The sequence below is a fragment of the Haemorhous mexicanus genome, chromosome 2 (genome assembly GCF_027477595.1).
Source record: "Haemorhous mexicanus isolate bHaeMex1 chromosome 2, bHaeMex1.pri, whole genome shotgun sequence".
In the NCBI taxonomy this organism is placed as follows: Eukaryota; Metazoa; Chordata; class Aves; order Passeriformes; family Fringillidae; genus Haemorhous; species Haemorhous mexicanus.
In genome coordinates, this window is record NC_082342.1 from 122625255 (window position 1) to 122650624 (window position 25370).

Consider the following 25370-nt stretch of genomic DNA (forward strand, 5'->3'; position numbering starts at 1 on the left):
ACCGGGCGGGACGTGGGGTCGGCACCGCGCGAAACTCGGGGGGCTGCGGGCTGGGACCCTCCGCTGCAGGAACTGCTGAGCCCGGCGGCGGCAGCAGCTGGGGATGGCATCCCCGGGCCCGGTGCACCCAGTGCCGCCCCGGAGGGAGGGGGTGACCGTACGGGGGGTGGCCGCACACAGTGGAGAGGAGCCCAAGGGAGCGCCGCCGGCCCCAGGACTCCATCTCCCACCGTGCCTCGCGCGCCTTACTGGGCCCGGCTCCTTCATTTGCATACGGTCCCCGCCCTGGTGATCACGCCCCCTGGCGGCCACGCCTCCGGCGCTCTCGGCCATGGCGCCGGGGGCGGGCCCTGCCCCGACCTTGGCCCCCCCGTTGCGTCTTTGCCCCGCCCCTCACCCATAAATGGCGGCGCTCAGCCCCGCCCCCGAGCCAGCCCCGCCCCTCCCTCGGCCATGGCCGCCGGGGCTCGGGCCCCGCTGCCACCGCGGCCACCGTGCCCACCGGTGCCACCGCTGGCCCTGGCCCTGGCCCTGGCCCTGGCGCTGGCGCTGCTGGCGCTGCCGGTGTCGGCGGGGTCGCCGCCCGGCCCCGAGGAGCAGCTGGCGGCGGCGGCGCCGCGCTGGGGCTGGCGGAACGTGTCGTGCCCGGCCTGCCGGGTGCTCTTCGGGGCGCTGGACCTGGCGCTGCAGGTGGGCACGGGAGGTCGGGGAGTGCCGGGACGCGGAGGGCACCGGGGGGACACCGGAACACCGGGCCAGGCCCGGGGATAGGTGGACACCAGGACGAAAAGAGCGGGGGCGACAGGAACGGGGACAGCGGGGACAGGGCGGGACGGGACAGGAACAGGGACAGGCCGGGCCAGTCCCTCGTGACGGGCCGGGGCCGGGACAGGCCAGGACAGGTCGGGGCTTGTGACAGGCACGAGACCGGGTTGGGAATGGGGACAGGGACGGGCGGGGACGGGGAGAGTGACAGGATGGGACGGCTGAAAGAGCAGCGGGGACGGGCGGGGGAGCGGGGACGGGCTGGGACAGGAACAGGAACCGGGACAGGCTGGGGCAGGGACAGGAACGGAGGGAGGAAAGCACCGGGCTGGGGACCAGAGAGGCTGGAGGACCGTGTGGGTCCCTTCTGGCCTCGGGATATCCAGCTGAGTGGGCCGAGGAGTGTGGGACAGTGACAGCAGCCGGGGGCCGTCCCGGAGAGCTGCTGGGTGCGGCACACTGATGGCAGCTGGGGTGCCGTGCCCCTGCCGGGGGTGCCGTGCCCCTGCCGGGGGTGCCGTGCCCCTGCCGGGGGTGCCGTGCCCATCCCGGGGGTGCCGTGCCCATCGCGGCGGTGCCGTGCCCCTCCCGGCGGTGCCGTGCCCCTGCCGGGGGTGCCGTGCTCCTGCCGGGGGTGCCGTGCCCCTCCCGGCGGTGCCGTGCCCATCCCGGGGGTGCCGTGCCCCTGCCGGCGGTGCCGTGCCCCTCCCTGGGGTGCCGTGCCCATCCCAGTGTCCTTCCCCCGCAGCTGGAGCCGAACGTGGCCCGCGTGGGGCGTGTGGCGTCGCGGCTGTGCCAGGAGCTGCGGCTGGCGCGGCCGCCCGTGTGCCGCCAGGCCGTGCAGCTCTTCCAGGGCGACGTGGTGGCCGCCTGGGCCCGCTCCGTGCTGCGCCCGCCCGAGGCCTGCGGGCTCCTGCTGGGACCCCGCTGCGGCCACTGGGACATCCTGGGCGACTGGAACCTGTCCCTGCCCGCCGCCCCCAAGCCGCCGGTGCAGCCGCCCGCGCCGCCGCCGCCCGGAGCGCCCACCGCCCGCATCCTCTTCCTCACGGACCTGCACTGGGACCGGCAGTACGCTCCGGGCAGCGCCGCCGCCTGCCCCGACCCGCTGTGCTGCCGCGGGGGGCCCGGCGAGGGCCCGGGGGCCGCGGGCTTCTGGGGCTCCTACGGCAAGTGCGACCTTCCCCTGCACACCATCGACGCGCTGCTGGCCCAGCTGCCCAACGGCACCGGCAACGGCACCGGCGGCTTCGTGGCGGCGTACTGGACCGGGGACATCCCCGCGCACGACGTGTGGCAGCAGAGCCGCGGGGACCAGCTGCGGGCGCTGCGCACGGTGACGGCCCTGCTGCGCGCCCGCCTGGGCCCGCTGCGCGTCTTCCCCGCCGTGGGCAACCACGAGGCCACGCCGGTGAACGCCTTCCCGCCGCCCTACGTGCGGGGCAACCGCTCGGCAGCGTGGCTCTACGATGCCATGGCCGAGGCCTGGCAGCACTGGCTGCCCCCCGCCGCCCTGCACACCCTGCGGTGGGCACCGGGCCGGGGGTCTCCCTCTGCACAGGGTCCGGGGAGGGGGGTGTTTGTGCCTTGGGGGTGGGAGGGCACAGAGGGGGCGGTTCTGGGCTACTGGGGGCCTGGGTCTGTGGCATTTGGGTACCAGGATCAGAGGACACAGGCTGGGAGGCTCCAGACTGGGGGCCTCTGGGCTGTCAGGTGTTCTGGGAGCTGCAGTAGCACAGGCTGGGGGCTCAGAGCAAGGGACTCTGGAATACTGGGGCCTCAGGACTAGCAGGACAACACCGTGTGGTCTCCATGCTGGAGGGGCAGTGGGCGTACCAGGCTAGCTGGGGCTTGGTGCAGATGTCTCAGCTTCACGGGGGGAAGAGGTGCAAGGAGGGGGTCATGGCTGGCTGGGGTACGGAGAGGGCTGTGGGATAACAGGGGCTCCAGGCTGAGGGCTGTAGGCAGGTGGGCAGTGTGGGTGGCAGAGAGCTGGGGGTCCATGGGATGGATGCAGGGTCTGTGACTCAGGGGACTCAGCACTGACTCCCCCTTTTCCACACAGGGCTGGTGGGTTCTACACAGCACAGGTCTGGCCTGGGCTGCGCCTCGTCTCCCTCAACATGAACTTCTGCTCCCAGGCCAACTTCTGGCTTCTCATCAACGCCACTGACCCTGCAGGGCAGCTCCAGTGGCTCATGGGGGTCCTGGCAGATGCTGAGCGTGATGGGGAGAAGGTGTGGGGGGGTTCTGGGGGACATGGGGGGGTCTCGGTGGGCCCTGGGCAAATGCCCAGCCCTGACTCCCTGCCCACAGGTGCACATCATCGGGCACATCCCCCCAGCCCACTGTCTGCGCAGCTGGAGCTGGAACTACTACCGCATCGTCAGCAGGTCAGTGCCTGACCCCTGCCCAGACCCCGCACCGTGTGCCCCACCCCACATGCCAGACCCACATTTCGTGCCCTGGCCTCCATCCCCGTGTGCTGGACCCCTGTCCGTGTGCCCTCGACCCCCACCCCACAAGCCAGAGCCTGGCTCCACACCCTGAACTCCCATCCCACAATGGTTCCCCTGCCCTACACAACAGGCCTCTGCGCCTACACATGCTGGACCTCTGCACCAGACTCCACCCCACACCCTGGGCTCTCTCTCTGTGTGCCATCCCGTGCACCAGACTGCCTGCCCCCTGTGCCAGACCCCCAGCCCATGTAACCTGGACCCCCACCCCACATGCTGCACCCGAGGGCCAGGGTTGGGGTTCCAGGGTGGGGGTCTAGGGATGCCCCCCCAGCTCACCCACGCTGGCAGGTTCGAGGGCACCATCGCGGCGCAGTTCTTTGGGCACACACACCTGGACGAGTTCGAGTTGTTCTACGATGAGGAGACGTTGTCACGTCCTGTGTCCATCGCCTTCATCGCACCGAGTGTCACCACCTACATCAACCTCAATCCCGGTGCGCCCCGAGCCCCCGCCGCGTGTCCCCCACAGCCCCCCTCCCCGGCGCTGACCGTCCCTCCCGCTGCAGGGTACCGCGTCTACGAGGTGGCCGGCTCCTACCCCGGGAGCTCCCACGCAGTCCTGGACCACGAGACCTTCATCCTCAACCTGACAGAGGCCAACGCAGCACCCCCGGGCACCGCCCCGCGCTGGCGGCGGCTCTATGGCGCGCGTGAGGCCTACGGGCTGCCCGCCGCCTTCCCGGCCGACTGGGACCGCCTGGTGCGGCGCATGCAGGACGATGAGCCCCTCTTCCAGCTCTTCTGGTTCCACCTGCACAAGGGGCACCCGCCCCGCGAGCCCTGCGGCGGGCCCTGCAAGGCCGCCCTGCTCTGCGCCCTGCGCTCCGGCCGCGCCGCCGACCCCGCGCTCTGCCGGCCCCTGCGCCCCGCGCTGCCCTTCCCGCGCATCCAGGAGCTCTGGCAGCAGCGGCGGCTCTGCTGAGCCGGGGCTGGCAGCAGCAGGGGCTGGGACACGGGGACACCGCGAGCTCCCGGGATGTGGCCATATCAGGAGCTCCCAGGATTTGGTCACACCAGGAGCCCCTGGGACATGGTCACACCGGGAGCCCCTGGGTTGTGGTGACACCAGGACCAGGGTCAGGAGTGGTCTCACTGGAAGCAGGGCAGGCACACGGTTACACAGGGAGCAGGACTGTAGCCAGCACAGGTCACAGCAGGAGCAGGATCAGTACAAGGTCACTGGGAGTGAGGTCGGGATTGGCACATGGTCCCCATGTCCCACCAGTTACACAATAAAGGCACAATGGACACCACCACCCCTCCTAATCCTGTCCACCAGGACCAGAACTGCGACCAGGATCAGCACATAGTCCTCATGCTCCCATCACCCCCCAGTAGAAGTGTGATGGACTCCACTGTCCTTCATCTTCCTCACTGCAATTCTCAGCCACAACTTAGGGAGACCCAAATCAGGGATGCTGGGGCCCCACCATCCCCGCCTCCTTGTCCTAATTCTCACCCACTGGGATCACAACTGGAATCAGCCCGTGATCCCTGTACTCCCATCGCTCCCCTAATAAGGTGTGCATGGACCCCAGTGTTTCTTTTCACCTGTGACATCCTAAGAAGACCCAAACCAGACACAACACCCTCCTCCTCTTGCTGCTCCTCCCTGTGTGTGTGAGGCCACATGCAGAGCCAAGCCGGGCTGGTGGAATGGGTTTATTAATTAATGATTTAGTACAACACAGACCCTCGTTACGCCACATGCATTGGGGACCCTGTGGGGGGCACGACCCACCGTGTGGGCAGCGGTGGGGGCAGGACCCCTGACCCGACACCCGGGGTAACTCCGTGCTCTGGAGCGTTGGGTCCTTGGTCCTGCCCCCTGACGCTGCCTCGCCCAGCCACACGCCCTCCATGCCCTCGCCCCGCTCACGGGGTCTGCGCCCCTCCCCGCCGCGGTTTGAGGGTCCCCAGGAGGGTCTGCACCCCCCGGCGCACGGAGGAGCCCACCCGCCGCGCCACCGAGTCGGCCGGGGGCGCGGGCAGGCAGGAGCTGGAGGCCTGGGGCCGCGCATCCAGGCACTTCTGGTAGCGGAGCTGCGGGGAGGGAGCCGGGGGTCAGCGGGGCCGGGGGCAGCCCGGGGGGGGCAGGGGCGGCACTCACCACGCAGGCGGCCTGCAGCGCCTCGCTGAGCCCCGCGGCGTTGGGCTCACACCACACCATGTGGCAGCGGAAGGTGCCGGGGGCGCTGGCCATGATGAAGGCGAAGGCGCGGACGTCGCGTCCCACCCCCATGAAGGACAGGAAGCGCACACGGCACTCGCACAGCACCGCCTCTGTCTGGGGACACGGGGGACACCGGGTCACCAGGGGCACCAGGGTGGGCAGGGGGCCACGGAGACACCCCCAGCATGGGGACGGAGTCAGCAGGGCAAATGGGGTGTCACCCCAGGAAGGGTGGGGGGGATCCCCCGAGGCCCCGCGGGATGTGGTGGGATGGGGACACCATGGGAGGAGCCATGGTGGTACCCAACCCATCCCTGGTACAAGGATGGGTCTCTGCAGCCCCTCTGGCACATGACAGGGTCACTCAGACCCCAGAACAGGAAGAGGTCACCAGTGAGGATGGGGGCCAACACATCTCCCCAGAGTGACAGGGCATCACCACAGCTCCCCTAGGCCAGGGTGGTGGTACAAGGTGGGGATGGATGCACCTGGTGACGGTGAGGGTGGGTGTGAGTGGGGGTGCCAGGGCAGGGGGTCCGGGAAGGCACACACCTGGCGGTGAGCAATGGTGAGGGTGGCAGGGGCCACACTGACCACCACCGGGGTGGGCGTAGGGGGCTCCCCTGAGCCAGGGGCCAGCGCCGCCTCCAGCGCCGCGTTGATCACGTCCATGCCTGGGGGGCACAGGGAGGCTCAGGGCAACCCTGGGGGTGCCCTCACCCCACAGCTGCTGCACGTGGGCCAGAGGAGCCCCCCGAGACTCCCCCCTTCCCCTTGAGTCCCCCACTCACCCACTGGCTTGGCCACGGGGACACAGCCTAGGTAACACACAGGGAAGCGTTGAACCACCTCACTCTTGGGGGCTGGAAACTCCACTGTGGGGGAGGCACTGTCAGACACCCCCAGAGCCCCCCAAAACACCCTAGAGCCCCAACATCCCTCCAGAACCCCTCCCCAGCCCTCAGGGCTCACCCAGCATCCCCCAAGACCTCTTGGATGCTGGGCACTCCAGTGTGGGGGGGACATGGCAGACCTCCCCAGAGCCCTTCAAGACCCCCCAGAGCACCCCCAGAACTCCCAACACCCCCAATTGCACTGCCTTGCTCTTGGGGGCTGGGAGCCCTACTGTGGTGGGCGACATTGTCAGACACCCCCCAAATCTCCCTAAAAGCCACCCGCCCTTCCCACTGCCCTTCCCCAATGAATGCAACCTCCAGACCCACAAGGCCCCTCCCCAGCAGTCGCCCTGTCCCCTTGCAGAACTCTGCCTTCCTAGTTGCCCCCAGACTCCCAGTGCCCTCCAGGGTACCCCCAGAGCCCCCCAGTTCTCTCACAGGTACCCCCTAACCCCGTACCCTGCAGGGGAGGCTCCCCCAGCCGGGGGGGCTCTGTCCCCAGGCTGTTGCCTGCTGCCCGGGCACTTCGCCGCTCTGCCGTCAGCTGGGGGACAGATGTGACACCACTGTGACCTCCAGGGACCCCCATGGTGACACACAGTCCCCCAGATGTCACACAAGGGGCACCCCCAGCCCTCCTGGCTGCCACACCCTGGGCACCCCTAGGGACCCCTGGCTCCGGTGCCCTGTGGCGGGGCTCTGGGGACACTGAGGTGGGCAGGGGTTCACCCCTAGGGGCTGGCTGGAGGGGCCTGAGGTCTCACCTGTGTGCAGATGTACAGGCTAGGGCAAGTCCTGGCGGGTGTCTGAGGGTCTCACCTGGGCACAGGCGTGGTGCAGACCAAGGAAGGGGAATTTGGGGTGGGTTACCTGGGCCTGGGGGCTCCTGGAGGTGTCTCACCTGGGCCCAGACCTGGTGCAGGCCAGGTGGGGGGTTCTCAGGGGCTTTGTGGGGGTCTCATCTAGGCAGAGATGCAACTCAGGCCAAGGTGGCAGTTTGGGGGGAAGCCCAGCAGAGGGTTGGGGGAGTTTTACCTGGACACAGAAGCAGTGCCAGCCAGTGCAGGGAGTCCCGGGTGAGTTTTAGGGGGTCTCACTTAGGCACAGACATGGTGCAGGCTAGGGGGGCGGTGTGAGGGAGGCCTGGGGGTCTCACCTGAGCACAGACCCGGTGCAGCCCGGCAGCGATGGCGCTGGCGGGCCCCTCGCAGCGGAACACGTGGCACTTCAGCACCTGCGTCAGGGGGTCCCGGGCCACGTATGCAAAGTCCCTAGGTGGGAGGGGGCACGCTCAGGACCACCCCAGTGCCCTCCCCACCCAGTCCAAGCTGGGACTGGGGGCACTGGGGGTCTGGGGGCAGGTTGGAGCCATACCTCTCCCTGTGTCCCCGGCAGCACAGTGGGACAGAGCAGGGTTAGGGGGTGCCGGGGGGGACACGGGCCCCCCTCCTCCCCAGCCCCAGGACACCCCACAACCCTGAGGGTCAGATCTGATCCTGCCACACACCCTTCTCTGCTGGAGGGGCTCAGCGTTGGGACCCCACGGCCCCCACCTGCCCAACCCATGGGACCACAACCGCACGTGGGAGCTCCCAGCCCTGCGCACACGTGGTCCCCACAGCCCCACACCTCACCCACATGGGGACCCCAGCCCCACGGCCCCCTCCACACCCCGATGCCCTCATCCCCAGCCCCCATACATGGCATTCCACAGCCCCCACCCCACACTGTGTGGGACCTCCAGGCCCCGTGGGGGTCCCGCACACCCAGATCCCCCCACCCCTGCACCCGACGTGCACAGGATCCCCAGCCCACGTGTACCAGTCCCCTGCAGACACCAGAGCCCCATGCGTGCCCTCCCCACGGGCCACCAGTGCCACCCCACGGTGCTGCACACAGCGCACCCCGTGCCCAGCCCCACCTGCTGCCGTGCCGCCCCACGCCCCACACGCGGATGGCGCCCACGGGCTGCGCGTGCAGCAGCGCCCGGTCCTGCGGGTCCACCAGCTTCAGCGTGCGCTCCTCCAGCAGCAGCAGCGCCCGCGCCTGGGGCACAGGGGTCTGGGGTCACTCACCTCCCCCCAGGTGCCAGGGGGGCAGCACAGAGGGTGTGGGGGCACAGGGGTCTGGGGTCACTCACCTCCCCCCAGGGGCCGGGGGGCAGCACAGAGGGTGTGGGGGCACAGGGGTCTGGGGTCACTCACCAACTCCCAGGGGCCGGGGGGCAGCACAGCGGGTGTGGGGGCACAGGGGTCTGGGGTCACTCACCTCCCCCCAGGTGCCGGGGGGGCCCTCGCGGGGCCCCGAGAGCTGCCGGATGCAGGCGCTGACGGCGCTGCTGCTGCGGCCGGGACCCAGCTCCTCCTCCCGCAGCTGCACCCAGCCCAGGGAGCGCACCGGGAGGCCCTGGGGGCAACGGGGGAACGGCAGTCAGCAGGGATGTGTGGGGCAGGGATGGTGAGGGGCGAGGGGGCAGGGGGGCGGTGCAGAGCCTCGTCTGCCCAGCAGTAACCCGGCCCCGCACTGCCCGATCTGCGCAGCCCCGGGGCAGGGCGGGCCCCACGCAGGGCGTGGCCCAGGCCCCGCCCCTGCAGGTGACAGCCTGGAGCATCCCTGCGTTGGGTGCCTCGGCCCCCAGCAGCGGACCAGACCCCACGGGAGTGGGGAAGGGGCCCTGCGGGCGGGCAGGGTCAGGAGAGACTGGCCCTACCTTGGAGTCCAGCACATCCTCCTCGCCCACGGCCATGCTGCAAGGGGAAAGGTGCGGGCATCACTGACTGCACCCTGACACTCTGGGGCCTCTCCACCCCCAAACCCTGCCCCTGAGAGCCCTCTGGGATCCCCCACATCCCACACCTGGGTCATTGCACTCTGAGTACCTTGGACTTTCCCCCCCAAACCCCTGCCGTGAGATCCTGGGAATGCCCCAATCCATCCTGAGACCCCATTTCCCTGCCCCACACCTGGGTCCCTGCTCCCTCAGCTCCCACTTCACACCAGACACCCTCTCTCACCTGTCACCCAGTGTCCCACATCCCTGCCCATGTGTCCCCCCAGTCCCTGTGCCCCCCACCGCACCCCTCTCCTGGTGATCCTGGGCCTGGTGACAGCATCTCCAGGTCTGACACTCCTGGCTCCTCATCTTCTTCTTCCTCCTCCTCCTCCTCAGCCGTGGGGTCCTAGGGGCATGGGGGCTCTGTGGGGTTGGGGAGGCACTGACCCCCCACCCTTTCCCATCCACTACCCCCTCTCACCTTCCACAAGCGCCCATCATTGAAGGTCTCAGCCGGGGCAAAGCTCGTCCAGGAAAGCTGCAGGGGTCTGGGTCAGGGTGCCACATAGGGCAGCCCCCCAATGCCCCGTGGTTCCCCCCAGTCACCCCACAGCACACTATGGGAGCCCCATGGTAACCTCCAAGAGCAGCCCATGCCCAACCACGGGTGCCCTGCACCCCCCACAACCACGGCACCAGCATCCCCCAGCCACCCCGTGCCCTACAGCCACCCCCGTGGCCCCTCAGGGGCTGCACAGCCACCTCCCAGTCCAAGCCCAGCCCTCTTAGTCCCGACTCACGGTGGGCCCTTCGGTGGGGGTGCTGCCGTCGGACGGGGTCTCGTGTGGCCCGCCGGGGGGCTCCCACTGGGTGGTCCCGGTGGGGACATGCCAGTAGTAGGTGCCCGAGGTGTCCTGCACCCGCAGCCAGCCGGGGGGCAGGTCCCCGTGTGCCCCCGCGCCACACGGCCACAGCGACTCTGCAGGGCAGGGGCAGAGGGCTCAGCCCGGCCCCGCACAGCCCCCCGTGCCAGGGACACGGGGATGCCCCACGGGGGCTCCACAGGGACACGGGGGCAAAGGGGGGCATGGAACCCGTGCGGGCTGGGGACACAGAACTGTGCCCAGGGGATGGGGGACCAGGGACCAGGAATGGGACCCGGGGGGCTGGGAGTGCAGAAGTGGGCACACAGCCAGGGACCAGGGGAGATGTGGAGCTGAGAGAAGCATGGGGGCATGGCAGGAAGGAGCAGGTGGGGCAGCCATCGGGCTCTGCGAGCAGCCAGAGAGTGTCAGAAGCCTCCATGGGGCAGCTGTGGGACAGCGAGAGCTCACCGTGGGGCTCCGCGGGGCAGCCACAAGTCACAGGGGCTCCAGCGGTGCCCACCTGGCTCATCGGGGGAGCTGCCGGGGCTGCCCTGGCTCAGCGTGGCCCAGCTCGAGTCCTCATCGCTGCCGGGGCCGGGCCCCCCGAAGAGGCGGCTGGCGCTGCGCCCCGGGGGCTCCCGCAGGCCCCGCTCCGCGCCCAGAGCCGGCGGGGACACCCCGGCCCCGTCCTCCTCCTCCTCGTCCTCCTCCTCATCTTCATCCTCCTCCTCCTCCTCCGAGGCGCCGATCAGCAGGGCCCGCGGGTCCCCGGCGGCGTTCCGGGCATTGCGGGCCCGGACCCCCGGCTCCAGCGCCCCGGGGGACTCGCCGTGCGCCCCGGGGGAGCGCCCCGGCCCCGGCTCGAGCTCGTTGCGGTTCTGGTCCTGCCCGGCCTTGGCCCAGCCAGCGCCGGGCAGCTCCTCGGCCGGGGCCCCCCCGGGGCCGGTGCGGGGGTCGGGGGCCGCGGCCAGCCCCAGGCTCAGCCCCGGGCACCGGTTGTCGTTGGCCAGGTCGCTGCGCTTGCTCAGGGCCCCCGACATGGCGCGAGGACGCGGGGACCGGCGGGACCCCCGGCGCGGCGGGAGCCCGGCCCGGCCCGGCCGCAGCTGCCGGTGCTGGGGTGGGCAGGCGGGGGGGTCCTACAGCCCCCGGGGCGCCTCCGCGTCCATCGGGCCTGTGGGGAGCGGGGGTAGCGCGGGGACCCCAGGCACGGACGCTCCGCGGCCCCGGCTCCTCCCAAGGACTCGGCATCCCCTCGCAGCCCTCTCCCGGCCCCGGGCAGCCTTCCCCGGCAAGGAAGCCCTCTCCCGTCCCCGACTCGGCATCCCTCCGCGCCGTCCCCGGGACGCGGGGACCCCCCGGCACAGCATCCCCCTCGGCCCCGCAACCCGCACGGCCCCCGCCGCACGGCCCCGGCTCCCCCCGCCGTCCCCTCCGCGACCGCAGCCCCCGGGGTGACCCCGCCGCTCCCCCGGCCCGGGGTCCCTCCGCAATCGCCCCGCGGCCCTACCAGGGGGATCCCACCGGGACCCCGCACCTACGGACCTCTCCGCTCCCCCGGCCCGGCCCTCGGGGGTCTGCGCGGGGCTCGGCCCCTCCGGCCCCACCCGTTCCCGCAGCGCAGCGGGGCCGCCCGTGCCCCCCCCCGTTCTCTGCCCCATTGCCGGTACCTGCGGCGGCTCCGCTGCCGGGGGTCGCGGGGGGAGGGTGGGGGCTCGGGGCCGCGTCACTTCCGCTTCCGGACGGCGGGGGGACAGCGCCGCCTCCGGCACCGGCACCGGCCGGGACCACCGGCGGCTCTCCGGGCCCTGGCCGGCACGTACCACCGGAGACCCCCGAGTACCCCCCGGGACCGGGAGTCCCAGGCCTTGCCGGCGGCGGGCAGCTCGATCCGGCCCTGTGCGGAACGGGGGACCTGCGCCCCCGGTGATACCCCCAGGCCGGTGACCCCGACACTGCCCGTGCCCGCCCCACTGTTCTGGTGCCACGGACCAGTTCAGCCCAGCTGAGCCCCCCGTTAGCCCTAGCGGCATCCCCCAAGGCACCGGCACCGCCGGTTTCCGCCCCGCTGCCCCCACACCGGTACCGGGACGGGGCCGGGGCAGCACCGGGACTCCCTGCGGCTGCTGTGCCCCCGGAACCCTTCAAACCCCCGGCTGGACCGGGAGTGTCTCGAGGCTCCCGGCTTTTAGCAGCCCCAGAGGCGCAGCCCCGCGGTGGCCGGGGGGTCCGGCCGGGAGCAGCGATGGTGACACGGGGTGTGCGAGGTCCCTGCACCCCGTGGACACCAGTCCGGTCCCCAGTACAGGATCGCAGCCACTCGGTTTGATGAGACCTGCAAGGCTGAGTCCGGCCTGTAACTGATCCTCACCTTGTCCCCAGGCCAGGGGTCCAAGTGCCACCTCCAGCTGTTCCTTGGATGTGGCATGGGGACTCCAGACCTCCCTGGACAGCCCTTTCCAGCATGGGGCAGCCCTCTCCATGAAGAAATTCCTCCTGATGCCCAACCTGAACCTCCCCAAGCACCGCTTGCAGCCGTTTCCTCTTGTCCTGTCACTTGTTTCCTGGGAAGGTCCTCCCTGAGCCTCCTTTGCTCCAGGCTCAGCCCCTTCCCAGCTCCCTCAGGAATTCTCCAGCCCCTTCCCAGCTCCCTCAGGAATTCTCCAGCCCCTTCCCAGCTCCCTCAGGAATTCTCCAGCCCCTTCCCAGCTCCGTTCCCTGCCCTGGACACACTCCAGCCCCTCCAGGTCTCTCCTGCAGGACCAGAACTGGGCACAGCCCTCGAGGTGTCCACAGTGCCCAGCACAGGGGACAATCCCTGCCCTGGCACAGCCCAGGTGCCATCAGCCTCTGGCACACCTGGGCACACCTGGGCTCATGTCCAGCCACTGTGACCAGCAGCCCCAGGGCCATTTCCAGCCCCCTGCCCCTCTGCCCAGTCTGGAGTGTCACAGTGGTGACCCAGGCAGAAGCCCCAGCACTTGCCTTTGTTGACCCTCACACTGTTGGCCTTGGCCCGTTAGTCCAGCCTGGCCAGACCCCTCTGGGATCCTTCCTGCCCTCTGCAGAGCCACATCCCAACCAGCTGTGTGCGGTCCACGGGCTCACTGAGCACACACTCCAGGCTCCATCCAGGTCACTGACAGTTCTGGGACAGCCCTGGCCCCAGCACGGAGCCCTGGGGAGCCCAGCAGTGCCTGCCCCCTGTGTGGCCCCACTCCCACTCCTCCCTGGGCCTGGCTCTCAGCCAGGTGCTCCCAACAAGGAGCACCTGTCCCAGCCAGGTTGCAGGTGCTCCGTGAAGTGCCAGGGAGATGGAGATGGTGCCAAAGGCTTTGCTGAGCTTCTGGCAGGCACACCCACACCTGTCCCACAGGTCACCCTGTCCCAGGAGACTGGGTGGGTGAGGCAGGACCTGCCTTTCCCAACCCCCAGCTGCATCTGATCTCCTGCTTGTCCTGCCCATGCTGTGGGACCCACAGGTGATCTGTTCTAGGGCCTTCCCATGATCAGGACCAGGAACAGGAATGGACTTCTCTGGATCCTCCCTCCAGCCCTGCTTGGGAACAGGATCACTGGCCACCTCTGGGGCCTGGGACCCCCGGGGCTGGTGGGGCATGATGAGAGCAGGGTCTGGGTGAGCTCTGCTGCTGTCCAGGATCCCCCAGGGATAGCCAGTTAGTGAGGACCAGACAGAGCAGCTCCATGACCCCTCCACAGCCACTGTGGTATCCCTGGGGGTCCACTGGCCCCAGGGACCTGTGGGGTCTGAGTGGCTCAGCAGGTCACTGACCATTTTCTCCTGGGTACATGGACCAGTATGGACCAGTTCCTACTCCTAGTACAGACCAGTCTGACCCAGTACAAGTACAGACCAGTCCAACCCAAACCCTGCTGCCAGCACAGAAGAGTCTGACCCAATACAGATCAGTCTAACCGTGACCCCACCCCCAGTGTGTCCCTGGCCCTGCAGATGGGTCAGTGCTGGCAGAACGCCCAGGCCAGGCAGGCGCCCATGGTGCCACTGAGCTCCAGGCACCGTTCCTGTGCCTGCTGGCCTGGCACTGTCTGGGGGTGTCCAGTGCAGCTCGGAGAGCCCACAGGCCATGGGGGCTGTAGGGCAGGGTGTGTGAAGGACAGGCAGGGCTACAGGGCAGCATGGGCCAGGGTACTTCCAGAATACTTTATTTTGTACATACAGTTTTGTCAGCGTGCGGCAGCTGCCCCACAGCCCCCGGAGCCCCCCAGAGCTGTGGAGCAGCAGTGCAGTGGGGCAGCAGGCACACACAGTCACCCCACAGCTGGGGAGGGGAGCTGGGAGGAGGGAGACAGCCCTCAAGGGGCATGAGGCTCTAGACTGGCCACCCCACAGTCCCCCACAAGCCCTTCCAGCGGCTCTCCCTGCCCCTCACATCCCCCACACCTTGGGAACCCTGTCAGCAGGGACAGTGGGATGCTGGCCCTGCTGTGGGTGAGGGGCCAGACCGTGACCCCCAGGCAGCCCCCACCCCACGGGACCCATCCTCACCCCCCAGGTCCGGCTGCCCCCTGGGATAAAGTGCACATGAAGCCAGGATGGCGCTAGGGGGGCAGGCGAGGCCGTGGGGCAGCCGTGCTGCCTGGTGCAGCTGCAGGCTCCCTGCTGCCCGTGGCCGTGCCCGGAGTCCTGCCCGTCACTGCAGGTAGCGATAGGCCTTGAAGCAGTGGTTGCCCGAGTCAGCCACGACCACGTGGCCGTCGGAGGTGAGAGCCAGCCCCTGCGGCCCGTACAGTGGGTCGGCCGCCGTGTTGATGTAGGACAGGAATGAGCCCGCGCTGTCAAACACCTGCAGGAGTGCACACAGCTGTGCCCCACGGCCCAGGGACACCCAGCCCCAGTGACCCCCAGTGGCCCCACAGCCCAGGGACCCCCAGCCCCAACGGCCCCCGGACCTGCAGGATGCACTCCCTGTGGGGGCACGTGGTCAAGATCCCCCCTAGGTCTATTCCAGTTAACCCAAGACCCTCCCAGTTGCTCCCAGGTGACCCCAGACCCCTTCCCAGTCCATCCCAGTTGCTCCTGGTGCAAAACTCTTCCCAGTTCCTCCCAGCTGACCCTAGGCCCCCACGGACCATTCCCAGTTGGCCAGAGACCCTTCTCTGTTGCTCCCAGTTGTGTGACCCCTCCCAGCTGACTGCAGACCCTGCACAGACTCTTCCCCATTGACCCAAAACCCTCTCCAGCCGCCCTCACTCAAACCAAGTTGTGTCCTGGTTCCCTGCAGGTGCCCCATGGCACACACGTGGAGTGGGGTCAGCGATGGGATGGGGAGGGGGCATGCTGAGCGCCCTTGGGCTGCACAGGGAGGGGGATGTGTGCAGGTACAGGTGTGCAGGTGTCAGTGCAGGTACAGGTGTGCAGGTGCAGGTGTGCAGGTGCAGGCACAGGTGTGTGTGTGGGTACAGGTGTGTGTGCATGCACAGGTGTGTGTGCAGGCACAGGTGTCTGTGTGTCTGTGCAGGCAGAGGTGTGCAGGCACAGGTGTGTATGCAGGCACAGGTGTGTGTGTGCCCATGCAGGCACAGGTGTCCATGTGTCCGTGCAGGCACAGGTGTCTGTGTCTGTGCAGACATAGGTGTCCGTGTGTCCATACGGGCACAGGTGTCCATGTGTCCATGCAGGCACAGGTGTGTGTGTGTGTGCCCATGCAGGCACAGGTGTCCATGTGTCCGTGCAGGCACAGGTGTGTGTGTGTTTGTGTGGGCATAGGTGTCTGTGCAGGCACAGGTCTCCGTGTGTCCATGCAGGTACAGGTGCCCATGTCCGTGCAGGCACAGGTGTGTGTGTGTGTCTGTGCGGGCACAGCTGTCCCTGTGTCCGTGTGCACACAGGTGTCCATGTGTCCGTGCAGGCACAGGTGTGTGTGTGTGTCTGTGCGCGCACAGGTGTCCGTGTGTCCGTGCGGGCACAGGTGTGTGTGTGTGTCTGTGCGGGCACAGCTGTCCCTGTGTCCGTGCGGGCACAGCTGTCCCTGTGTCCATGCAGGCACAGCTGTCCCTGTGTCCGTGCAGGCACAGGTGTCCGTGTCTGTGCGGGCACAGGTGTCCGTGTGTCCGTGCGGGCACAGGTGTCCGTGTCTGTGCGGGCACAGGTGTCCCTGTGTCCGTGCAGGCACAGGTGTCCGTGTGTCCGTGCGGGCACAGGTGTCCGTGTGTCCGTGCGGGCACAGGTGTGGTACCTGGATGCGGCTGTTGCCCCAGTCAGCCACGATGATGTTGCCGTTGTTGTCCACGGCCACCCCCGTGGGCGCGTTGAACTGCCCGTTGCCCTCCCCATGCGAGCCGAACTTGAACAGGAACTCGCCCTCAGCGTTGTACACCTGGTGGGCACAGGGGGGTCACTGCAGCCCCCCAGCCCTCAGAGCACCAGGGGGCTCTCAGCACCTGCCTGTGGCTGCACTCACCTTCACGGAGTGGTTGTGGAAGTCGGTCACCACAATCTCGTTCTTGTTGTTGACAGCCACAAAATGGGGTCCTGAGGAGACAAAGGGGGCTCAGCCTGAAAGGGGCACAGGGAACTCATCCCCAGGACTGGGGGGCTCAGCCCTAAGAGGAATGGTGGGGTTCAGCCCTGGCCCCACAGCAGGACCAGGATGGACCCAGAGACCTGAGGCATGGACAGAGCCCAGAACTCAGAGCACCCAGGATGGAGCCACTGCCAGAATCCCAGCCCAGGGCCCCAGCCCAGAACTGAACCTAGAATCCAGACCCCCAATCTGTATCCAGAACCAAACCCAGTGCCCCAGTCTAGGACACACAGCTCAGAACCCAGACCCAAACCCACAACCTGGAACTACATCCCAGCCTAGGAACCAGAACCAAACCCTGAACTCAGAGCCTGGGATCTCAGTCCCGAACCAGAACCCAGTGACAGAACCTGGAACTGGATCACCAGGTCAGAGCCCTGAACTTGGTGCTGGACATAGAACCAGATCTGGCTCTCCAGAACAAGATCTTGGCTCCCTGTCCAGCCCCAGAACTCAAGCCAGCGCTCAGAAGTCCTGAGCCCAGAATCTGAACCCACAGCCCAGAACTGGTTCCAGAAATCCAGTCTAGAACTGCAGCCTGGACCTGTGCCCCAGCAAAGTGGGGCACACGGTCCTGCCTGCCCGGGTCCCTGGGGAGCCCAAGGGCTCACAGCTGGGAGTTCCCAGAGATACCTGCGAACTGGCGCTCGGCAGTGCCGCGGGAGCCAAACCGTGCCACCAGTTTGCCATTGGGCTGGAAGATGAAGACGCAACAAGCCTTGTTGTCCACCACGATGATGTGCCCGTTGCGGTCCACAGCGACGCCCTTGGGGCCCATCAGCCGCCCCGCACCCAGCTTTGTCTGGGGGGGACAGACAGTCAGGCTGGGAGGTGCCACGGACACCCCCTGCCCCACGGCTCCCTGCTCAGAGCCCTGCTTGGCCTCACCTTGAACTTGCCCTCAGGTGAGAACACACTGACCCAGCGGTTGTCATAGTCGGCCACAATGATGTCACCATTGGTGTCCACTGAGACCCCCGTGGGGCGCTGGAGCTGCCCTGGGGAACGCCCCCGCACCCCGAAACGCAGCCGGAACTGCCCCTCGTTACTGAACACCTGGGAGGGCAGCAGGGTCAGGAGAACCAGGGGAACACCCCCACACCCTGAAATGCAGCCAAAACTGCCCTCCATTGGAGAACCACTGTGGGGGCCAGGGGGGAGCAGGGGGAGTCAGTGGGGGTCCTGGGACAGTCCAGGCATCCCAGGAGGGGACTGTACCTGCACACACTGGTTACTGCTGATGGGGTCAGTGGGGTCATGGGGATCCAGGGTTACCCAGGGGGGGTCCCAGGGGTCCATACCTGCATGCACTGGTTGTTGCTGTTGGGGTCAGTGGGGGTCAACAAGAGTCAGTGGGGGTCCTGGGGGGGTTTGGAGGTCCCAGGGGTGTCCATACCTGCACGCACTGGTTGTTGCTGTCGGCCACAACGATGCGGCCAGCGCTGGATGTGGAGATCCCCTGCAGGTTGGTGAACTCGCCCTTCTCCCGGCCACGACTGCCTGCAGGCACCAGTCAGGGGGGCACATGTGCCCCCAGTAGACCACTCACCACCCCCTGCCACCCCCTGGGGCCCTCCAGCACCTGCCACCCCAGGGAGCCATGAGGAGCCCAGGGAGACCCCACCGTCCTGGGGAGCCCTAACGGGCCCCCCATCATCCCAAGACACCCCCCACCCCCTGCTCACCGACACGAAAGATGAGCTCGTCCTCGATGGGGTTCTCCTTGCGCTTGGCGCTGCCATACATGCTGGCGGGGCGGCGCAGGGCCTTCTGCCGCACGTGCCCCCCACCCGGGGACTTGACGCGGCGCTTGGCCTCCTCGGGGGACGGGGGCACATCGCTGGGGCGCAGGGCGCGTGCACGGAACGGGGAGCCGCGCACAGGCTGCCCGTAGAGCAGGATGGACAGCACAAAGTCACCCTCGGTGCGCGGCGTGTACACCAGCTCGTAGGTGCCGTTGCGGTTGTCCTGCACCTCAGCCTCGGCCGCGGCGCCGTCAGGGCCCGTCACGGCGAAGCGCAGGCGGGCGCCGCCGCTGCGCACCAGCACCCCGTCCTTGTCCTTGGTGGTGACGCTGAGCGAGCAGGGCTGCCCCACCACGGCCTGGCGCAGCCCCTCGCCCGTGGCCACCGTGGTGTGTGCCGTGGCACTGGTGGTCAGCAGTGCGCCCAGGTTCTGGATGGAGCGGCGCAGCCCCTCAGGCTCGGCGTGGAACTCGAGCTGCGCGTTCTCGTGTGGGTGCTCAGGGAAGGGCCGCGCCGCCAGCTCCCGCAGCCGCTCACCCATCTGCTTCTGCACCAGCAGCACCTCCGTGGCTGAGCCGTGGTGCAGAGCCTGCTCTGTGAACGCGCAGCTGCTCAGGATGCTCTCCTGGCCCTGCCGCAGCACCTCCAGCTGCGCCTCCAGCACCTGCGCAACCAGGACATCACCTGTGGCACCAGGTGCGACCCTGGTGCCATCACCCACACTTGAACCACATCCTGGCCCTGCCGCAGCACCTCCAGCTGCGCCTCCATGCATCCTGTGGGGACGGCACGTCTCTGTGGTGTCCGTGTGGGACCCCCACACCCAGCACCCCTAACCAAGGCTCTGCCTGCTCCCCCACCTGCACCGCAGCCATGGCCACAACCCCAACGCTTGGTGCTGCACTGGGACCCCAGCTGTTGCACCGGCTGGGCCACTGGCACTGGGGTATGGCTGGGGTACCCACACACCCTCCCAGGAAGGGCTGGTGAAGGGCACAGAGCCCCAGTGTGTTACCTGCTGCTTGGCAGCACAGGTGGCCTCCAGGTCGCGCAGCAGCACCTCCCGCCGCTGCCGCAGCGCTGCCTCCAGCTCCTCGAAGCTGCTCCCGATCTCTGCCTCGGCCTCGGCCCGGCGCTGCCCCAGCTGCCGGCTGATCTCAGCTACCAGCCCCACAGCTGCTGCCAGCTGTGGGAGCCTGGGGAGACAAGGGGACCCCCTGAAGTCCCCAACCCCCACCCACCCCACCTGAACCCTGAAACCCCCCACAGCACCCTCATCCAGCTGTGGTATTCTGCAGAAGGAGGACATGGGCACTCCCTGAGCCCTCAAACCCCACAGTACCCACGACACCCTCCCTCTGTCCTGTGTGTGGGGGGCATCAAGCTGGTACTGATACCAGTGGGAGTGGGGCCAAGGGGACCCCCAGCAACCCCTGTCCCCGTACCTGGCACGCACAGCGTCGAGCTGGTGCTGCAGGGCTGCCTTGTGCTGCTCCAGCACGTCACGCAGCGGCACGGTGCGGTGGTCCCGGTGCTCCCGCCGCTCCCCCTCCGTGCACTCCCGGCACATGGCCGTCTCGCAGGGCTCGCAGTAGAACTCCATCACCTGCCACACTTGCGCTCACCTGCTGCCCCACACCTCGGCCCACAGGACCCTACAGCCCACCCCAAATCACCTCCTGGGTCCACACAGCCTCCCCAGACCCTCTCTGGATCCTTTCTCCAAGGCCTGCAGCCCCCCTCACCCTCTTGACCCTCACAGACTGCCTTAGCCTTCCCCAGATCCCAGCCCTCCTAAAGCTTTACCAGCTCCTGCAGGTCCCCAGTCCCCCTGAGTCACATCAGCCCTCGGGACCTCCCTAGCCCCCCCACACCTGCAGCCCCCCAGGTCCCTGCAGCCCCCAGACCCCCTGAGCCCCCAGAGCACAGTGTGGGCCCCCCAGCCCGTCCCAAGCCCCCGGGCCCCACCTTTCCCTCGTGGTTCGGGCAGCAGAGTGGCTGCCCGGTGGCGGCGCCCAGGGGGGGCAGGGGTGCAGGGGGGGCCCCGCGGGGGTCGGGGTCCCGCTGCAGCACTTCCATCAGGTTGGTGATGAAGAAGTTGTTGGGCAGCGCCGGGACCCCCCGCTCGGGCAGGATCGAGGTCTGGCGGCACACGGGGCACGACAGGGACAGGCTCTGGGCCGGAATGTAGTTCTGCAGACACCTGGGGTCACAGGGGTCACGGGGGTCACGGGAGCCACTGGGGTCAGGGGTCACACGGGGCATGGCAGGGACAGACTGGGCCAGGACATGAAGGGGGCAGGGACAGAAATGGGGGCTGTGGGGGCATGTGGGACCAGATATAGGGACCACAGGGGGACAGATCAGGGGATGGATGGGGAGACAGGACCCTCTGGGATGGGGGATGTGGGATAGCAGTAGGGGCAGAACAGGGGGTTGAAGGGACAGACGGATGGACAGGGAGACGGGGGAGTGGACAGGCAGGTTGAGGGAGGGACAGAAGTGTGAATGTGCCACCTAGGATTGGGGGCAGTAGAGAGGGGGACAGACAGATGAACTCAAAGGTCAGGGTGCAGGACAAGGGCACGTGGATAGGCCTGGGGACAGATGGATGGACAGGGGGGCTGCACACAGTGACAGTGGGACAGGAGCAGCAGGATGGACAGACAGGGTGATGAGGAACACAGCGAGAGGGGGGCAGCAAGACAGACTGAAGGGTTGGGGCGCAGGCAGAGAGCAGGGGGAGAGATGGACAGACAGACATGGGGGCTGTGTGGTGGAACACCGGGGTGTGAGAACAGGGTGGGAGGGACAGACAAACCAGGGGACAGATGGACAAGATGGCAGAGTTGCAGTGTCACACTGGGGTGCAGGAGGAGGACAGACGGACAGTCACATGGGAGGGCTGCGCAGTGTCACACGAGGATGGGAGACACAGATGGACAGACAGACAGGAGGGCTATGTGGTGTCACACCAGGTGGGAGAGCGGCAGGGGAGTGGGCAGTCAGACAGATGGACAGGATGGACAAGGGGTAGAAATGCCAGTGCCCCTGGGGAGATGGATAGATAGATGGATGGATGGATGGATGGACGGATGGATGGATGGATGGATAGATGGATGGATGGATGGATGGAGCAGGACCAGAGGGCTCTGGGAGCACAGAGAGAGGGGGCCATCAGCAACAAGACACCCCCACTTGGGGACCCAGCCATGGTGCCCCCAGCACCCACACTCGGGGGATCTCGGGGGCTGTGCAGCCCTCCCAAAGAAGTGGGGTGTGGAGGGCCGGGGGTCCCAGCCCCGCCATGGGATGCAGGGGGGTCCCAGCCCCCACCTCTGAGGGCACAGGAGGCTTGACCCCATCTCTCACTGGGGAGGGCAGGGAGTGCAGGGGGGCCTGGCTCACCACCAGTGGGGGCTGAGGGGGGCTCTGCTCACACTGAGGGTTTAGGGGGTGCAGTGGGGCACACTGGGGGTGCAGCCAGCAGGGCTGGGGCACAGGCTCAGGGACGCGGGGGGATGCAGCAAGGCAGAGGGGGCTGGGTGCACTGGAGGGCAGAGGGATGGATGCTGGAGGGGCAGAGCAGGCTGGGGGGTGCAGGGGGGCAGTAAGGACATGGGGGTGCATTTGGAGGGTCGCAGTGGCAGTGCTGCAGCCAGGACTCAGTGGGGTGCAGGGGGCCCAGGGCACGGTGGGGATGTGCTGGGGATGGATGCTGGCGGGGTGCAGAGGGCATGGGAGGGGTGTAGGGGTGCTCAGAGACACGGTGGGGATGGAGAGTGGATGCCAGGCACAGAGGGTACACCGGGGGTGCAGTGGGATGCAGGGAGGAAGTGTAATGAGGGGTCCCACCTCTCACAGGAGGTGTGAAGGCAGGGATTGGGTTCAGGGGGTGCAGGGGGAGCCCAGGAGGGGTTCAGGGGGTCCCATCTCTCACAGACACCGTGCAGGCAGGGATGGGGTTTGGGAGGATGCAGGGGGCTCAGAGCGGGTTCGGGAGGTCCCACCTCTCGCAGAAGGTGTGCAGGCAGGGCAGCACCTTGGGGTTGCAGTAGCGGTCGAGGCAGATGCTGCAGATCAGGAACTGCTGGTCAATCTGCCGCACCACCGGGCTGGCGGGCTCATGGCGGGCCATGGTGGCTCCTCAGCCTGGGAGGCACACCACAGTGAAGGGCACGCACCCTGCAGCACCCCACGGGGCTGCCGGCACCCCACGGCCACTCCCAGCCCCAACGCACGGCGCCAGACAGCCCCCACCCGCCCCACGGGCTCGTGGTGGGTCATGGCAGACCCTCAGCCTGAGAGTGGGGGTAATTTAAATGCTTGGGAGGCACTACACGGCACCCTACAGCCCACCACTGAACCCACAGTGCCCCACAGCCCCACAGAGGGCCAAAACGGACACTCACCCTGTGCCATGAGGGCTCAGCACCCCGGGGCACCCACAACCCCCAGCCCAAGGCATCCCGCAGGCCCTGCCCCACAGACACCTTGTGGGGCACACGGGGGACTCCCCCTGCGTCCCACCGCGCACATGACCCCCAGAGCCTCACACACCGCCGTGTCCCCCGGCACTGCCCTGCCCCACCTACCGCCTGCCCCTCGGAACCCACTGCCCCCACAGCCCCCTCTCCTTGGCCCCGCGGCAGCCGGCCCCATCCATGGTAAGGAATCGCCACAGGGCACCGACAGGGCACCCACAGCACCCGCCCTCCTGCCCCAGGGGCACACCCCACCGCCGCCACCTTCTCCTGAGACCGCGGCACCGACCCAAGCCCCTGTCCCGTGGGACATTCCTCACCCCCGTCCCCTGTGCCGCACTGACCCCCGCAGCCCCGTGCCCCACCGCCCTGTGTCCCCCGGCCCCGCTCACGGCGCTGCGGCGGCTCCGCGCTCCAGGCCGCGGCCCCGCCCCGGCCGCCATTGTGTGGCACCGCCCCCCCCCCCCGCGGCACCGGGGCACGGCGGGGCCCGGGGGTCCCGCGGCCCGCGGGGCCCGGGGGGCCCTGCCCGCGGCCATCCCGCCCCCCGCCCCTCACACCCCCTCCCCGCGGTGTCCCCCCCACCGCGCCCGGCCTGGCCCGGTCCCGGGGCCGCCCCCGCGGCCCGGCCGCACTCACCCCCCCCGCAGCCCCCTCCTCGCTCCCGCGCGCGCCGCGGGACCCCACGGCGCATCCTCGGCCCCGGCCCGGGATGCGACAGGGAGGCGGCCGGGCCGGGCGGCACCAAGCGCGCTCCGGAGGGGGAGGTGGAACGCGCCACCGCCTCCCCGTTCCACGGAACCCGCCCCCGAGGACACCGCACTCGCGGTGGCGAGGCGTCGCCGCAGAACGCGTTGCCGCCCCCGACTGGGGGGCTCGTGGGGAGGGTCCGGTGGGAAAGTGTGCAAAGTGACCCCTCAGCCCCCCCTCCAGCGTCAGTGGTCTCGCCTGGGCTGTGGCTCTGCAGCTGGGGGGGGCTCCGCGCATCCAGGGGTACCCGGCTGTTGCCACGGCAACCACATCCCAACCCCGAATTTGGAGGGGCTGACCCCAAATTGGAGGGGGAACAGGACTGGGGAATGTGGGCATACACTGGTGGGTGGGGGCATGGCGGGGCGTTACCGAGCATGGGGTGACGGGTGGTATAAATTGGGAAATAGGAAGAATATAAAAGGGGGAATAAAGGGAAGATCAAGGCGAACAGGTGGGTATAAAGGGGGGCGAGGGGGATGTACACGTAAAAAGTGGGGTTAACATAGGGGTTATAGAGGTGTGGTATAAAGGAGGTACAAGCCAGCTACAAAGGGGTTTATAAAGGGGGGGATAGGAATAAAACCAGAGCCCAGTAGGCCTGCCCCAGCCCCTCAGTTTGTAGGGAGTCCACACATCTTTCCACCTGCCAGCTGCCACAGCTCCTCCTCCACGTGGGACTCCCGTCATCACCATCACCACCCTCAGCTAGTGCCCCCCCCACCGTTCAGGACATGGCATTGAGCCCACCTGCTGCAGCTTCCCGGGAATTCCAGCAGCTCCTGGCAGCCTCCTTTGGGTGACACAGGTAGGCAGTGAGCACACCTTCTTGGACACAGCATCCCAGCAGAGCTGGAGCTCCAGGGGTGCAGAGGAGGTGCCACTATCCCCAGCCAGGTCACTGCTGTAGTGGGCCATGGGGGGGATGATGGCCACAGGGACAGGAAGGTGCTGACCCAGCCCAGCACATTTGGGGACCCATCAGGGAGACCCATCAGCTCCAGGATAGAGCCAGAGCTCTGCCATGAACCAGCCCCCCAATAAATCTGTCCCAATCCACATGAAGGCCCCAGCATGGTCCCCTGATCCTCCACCTTGGCCTCAGTGTCTGGAAGGTTCCGCAGCCAGGCCAGACCTGGTTGTGCAGGCATCACAGTGCCCCGGGAGCAAGGATGATGATGAGGGTAACAGGGGGTGACCTGCCCTGAAACACGGGACCCACCCCCAGGAGCCCCCACTCCCAGCCAGCATCACCAGAAGCAGCAGTGGGTGGCTGAGGCTCCACATGTCCCACGGGCACCTGCAGCACCACGGGCATCAGCTGCTGGGACATCTGCAGCACAGGAGCATCACATGGGCTCCCCTCCACCAAGGACCTCCTCTGGCCCTCCACCCTCACCTCCAGGGGCTCCTCCTCCCCACTCCTTCCCCAGTGTCCTCCAGAACCTGGTGGATGGGCCTGGGGGCACAGAGCAGGTGTCTGGGAACAGCCCTCATCCCTTGGGGGCAGACACCCACCTGAGCCCAGCAGCTCAGCATGGCCAGGGATTGCCCACATCCACGTCTGGGAAACGGCAGGACTCCATGGGAGGGTTTCAGTGTTCCAGGGGGCCGGGACAGAGGGAGAGGGTGTCCAGGAGGAAGGTTCAGGGGGGGCTGGGAATCTTCTGAAGGGAGTGTCCTGGGGGTGTCCAGGAGCCCCAGGGGAGCAGCAATTGGACAAATCCAATTCCTAGAGTAGGAATAGGTTGAAGGGTGATGGAGGGCACTGGATGTCACCAGCCCACCAATGGGGAAGTCCATTATGTGGGACTCCCGAGCTCTCAGTGC

At 68.0% G+C, this 25370-nt stretch overlaps 3 protein-coding genes across 6 annotated transcripts; 1 reads left to right on the forward strand and 2 right to left on the reverse strand.

The window, feature by feature from the left end:
* Nucleotides 1-438: 438 nt before the first annotated feature.
* Nucleotides 439-4540, forward strand: SMPD1 (sphingomyelin phosphodiesterase 1). Its single transcript, XM_059840272.1, has 6 exons — nt 439-690; nt 1514-2292; nt 2831-3002; nt 3082-3158; nt 3576-3721; nt 3794-4540. The coding sequence occupies exons 1-6, from the start codon at nt 454-456 to the stop codon at nt 4207-4209; spliced, it is 1827 nt and encodes a 608-aa protein (XP_059696255.1). The 5' UTR covers nt 439-453; the 3' UTR covers nt 4210-4540.
* Nucleotides 4541-4936: 396 nt separating this feature from the next.
* On the reverse strand, nt 4937-11807 carry APBB1 (amyloid beta precursor protein binding family B member 1). The gene is made up of 14 exons (XM_059840271.1): nt 11666-11807; nt 10516-11169; nt 9930-10108; nt 9611-9667; nt 9435-9535; nt 9067-9103; nt 8625-8762; nt 8278-8402; nt 7513-7627; nt 6816-6900; nt 6252-6335; nt 6013-6134; nt 5398-5574; nt 4937-5330 (listed from the first exon to the last, which is right to left on the reverse strand). The coding sequence occupies exons 2-14, from the start codon at nt 11033-11035 to the stop codon at nt 5163-5165; spliced, it is 1908 nt and encodes a 635-aa protein (XP_059696254.1). The 5' UTR covers nt 11036-11169; nt 11666-11807; the 3' UTR covers nt 4937-5162.
* A 2352-nt stretch (nt 11808-14159) lies between these two features.
* Nucleotides 14160-25319, reverse strand: TRIM3 (tripartite motif containing 3). Of its 4 annotated transcripts, XM_059840266.1 has the most exons (14): nt 25059-25319; nt 24291-24444; nt 22317-22458; nt 20275-20509; nt 19752-19912; nt 19322-19502; nt 18247-18970; nt 17958-18061; nt 17780-17881; nt 17450-17617; nt 17195-17363; nt 16439-16509; nt 16214-16354; nt 14160-14821 (listed from the first exon to the last, which is right to left on the reverse strand). In XM_059840266.1, exons 3-14 carry the CDS (start codon nt 22442-22444, stop codon nt 14669-14671), a joined length of 2337 nt encoding a protein of 778 aa, XP_059696249.1. In that variant the 5' UTR covers nt 22445-22458; nt 24291-24444; nt 25059-25319; the 3' UTR covers nt 14160-14668. The 4 variants fall into 4 exon arrangements, with proteins under 4 accessions (XP_059696249.1, XP_059696252.1, XP_059696250.1 ...); XM_059840269.1 differs by lacking the exon at nt 17780-17881; XM_059840267.1 differs by lacking the exons at nt 24291-24444; nt 25059-25319 and adding an exon at nt 23430-23581.
* Nucleotides 25320-25370: the final 51 nt, after the last annotated feature.

Excerpts from the sequence above, each read along its gene's own strand:
- TRIM3 (XM_059840266.1), bottom strand. The coding sequence starts at position 22,444 with ATGGCCCGCCATGAGCCCGCCAGCCCGGTGGTGCGGCAGATTGACCAG. Across the intron at positions 18,971-19,321 it reads CCTGTGCTGCCAAGCAGCAG|GTGCTGGAGGCGCAGCTGGA; the intron begins GTAACACACTGG and ends CTGGTTGCGCAG. Across the intron at positions 14,822-16,213 it reads GGGGCAACAGCCGCATCCAG|GTGTTTGACAGCGCGGGCTC; the intron begins GTACCACACCTG and ends GCACTCCTGCAG.
- APBB1 (XM_059840271.1), bottom strand. The coding sequence starts at position 11,035 with ATGTCGGGGGCCCTGAGCAAGCGCAGCGACCTGGCCAACGACAACCGG. Across the intron at positions 10,109-10,515 it reads CAGCTCCCCCGATGAGCCAG|AGTCGCTGTGGCCGTGTGGC; the intron begins GTGGGCACCGCT and ends CCTGCCCTGCAG. Across the intron at positions 6,135-6,251 it reads CCCCGTGGCCAAGCCAGTGG|GCATGGACGTGATCAACGCG; the intron begins GTGAGTGGGGGA and ends TGTGCCCCCCAG.
- SMPD1 (XM_059840272.1), top strand. The coding sequence starts at position 454 with ATGGCCGCCGGGGCTCGGGCCCCGCTGCCACCGCGGCCACCGTGCCCA. Across the intron at positions 3,003-3,081 it reads CTGAGCGTGATGGGGAGAAG|GTGCACATCATCGGGCACAT; the intron begins GTGTGGGGGGGT and ends CCCTGCCCACAG. Across the intron at positions 3,159-3,575 it reads TACTACCGCATCGTCAGCAG|GTTCGAGGGCACCATCGCGG; the intron begins GTCAGTGCCTGA and ends CCACGCTGGCAG.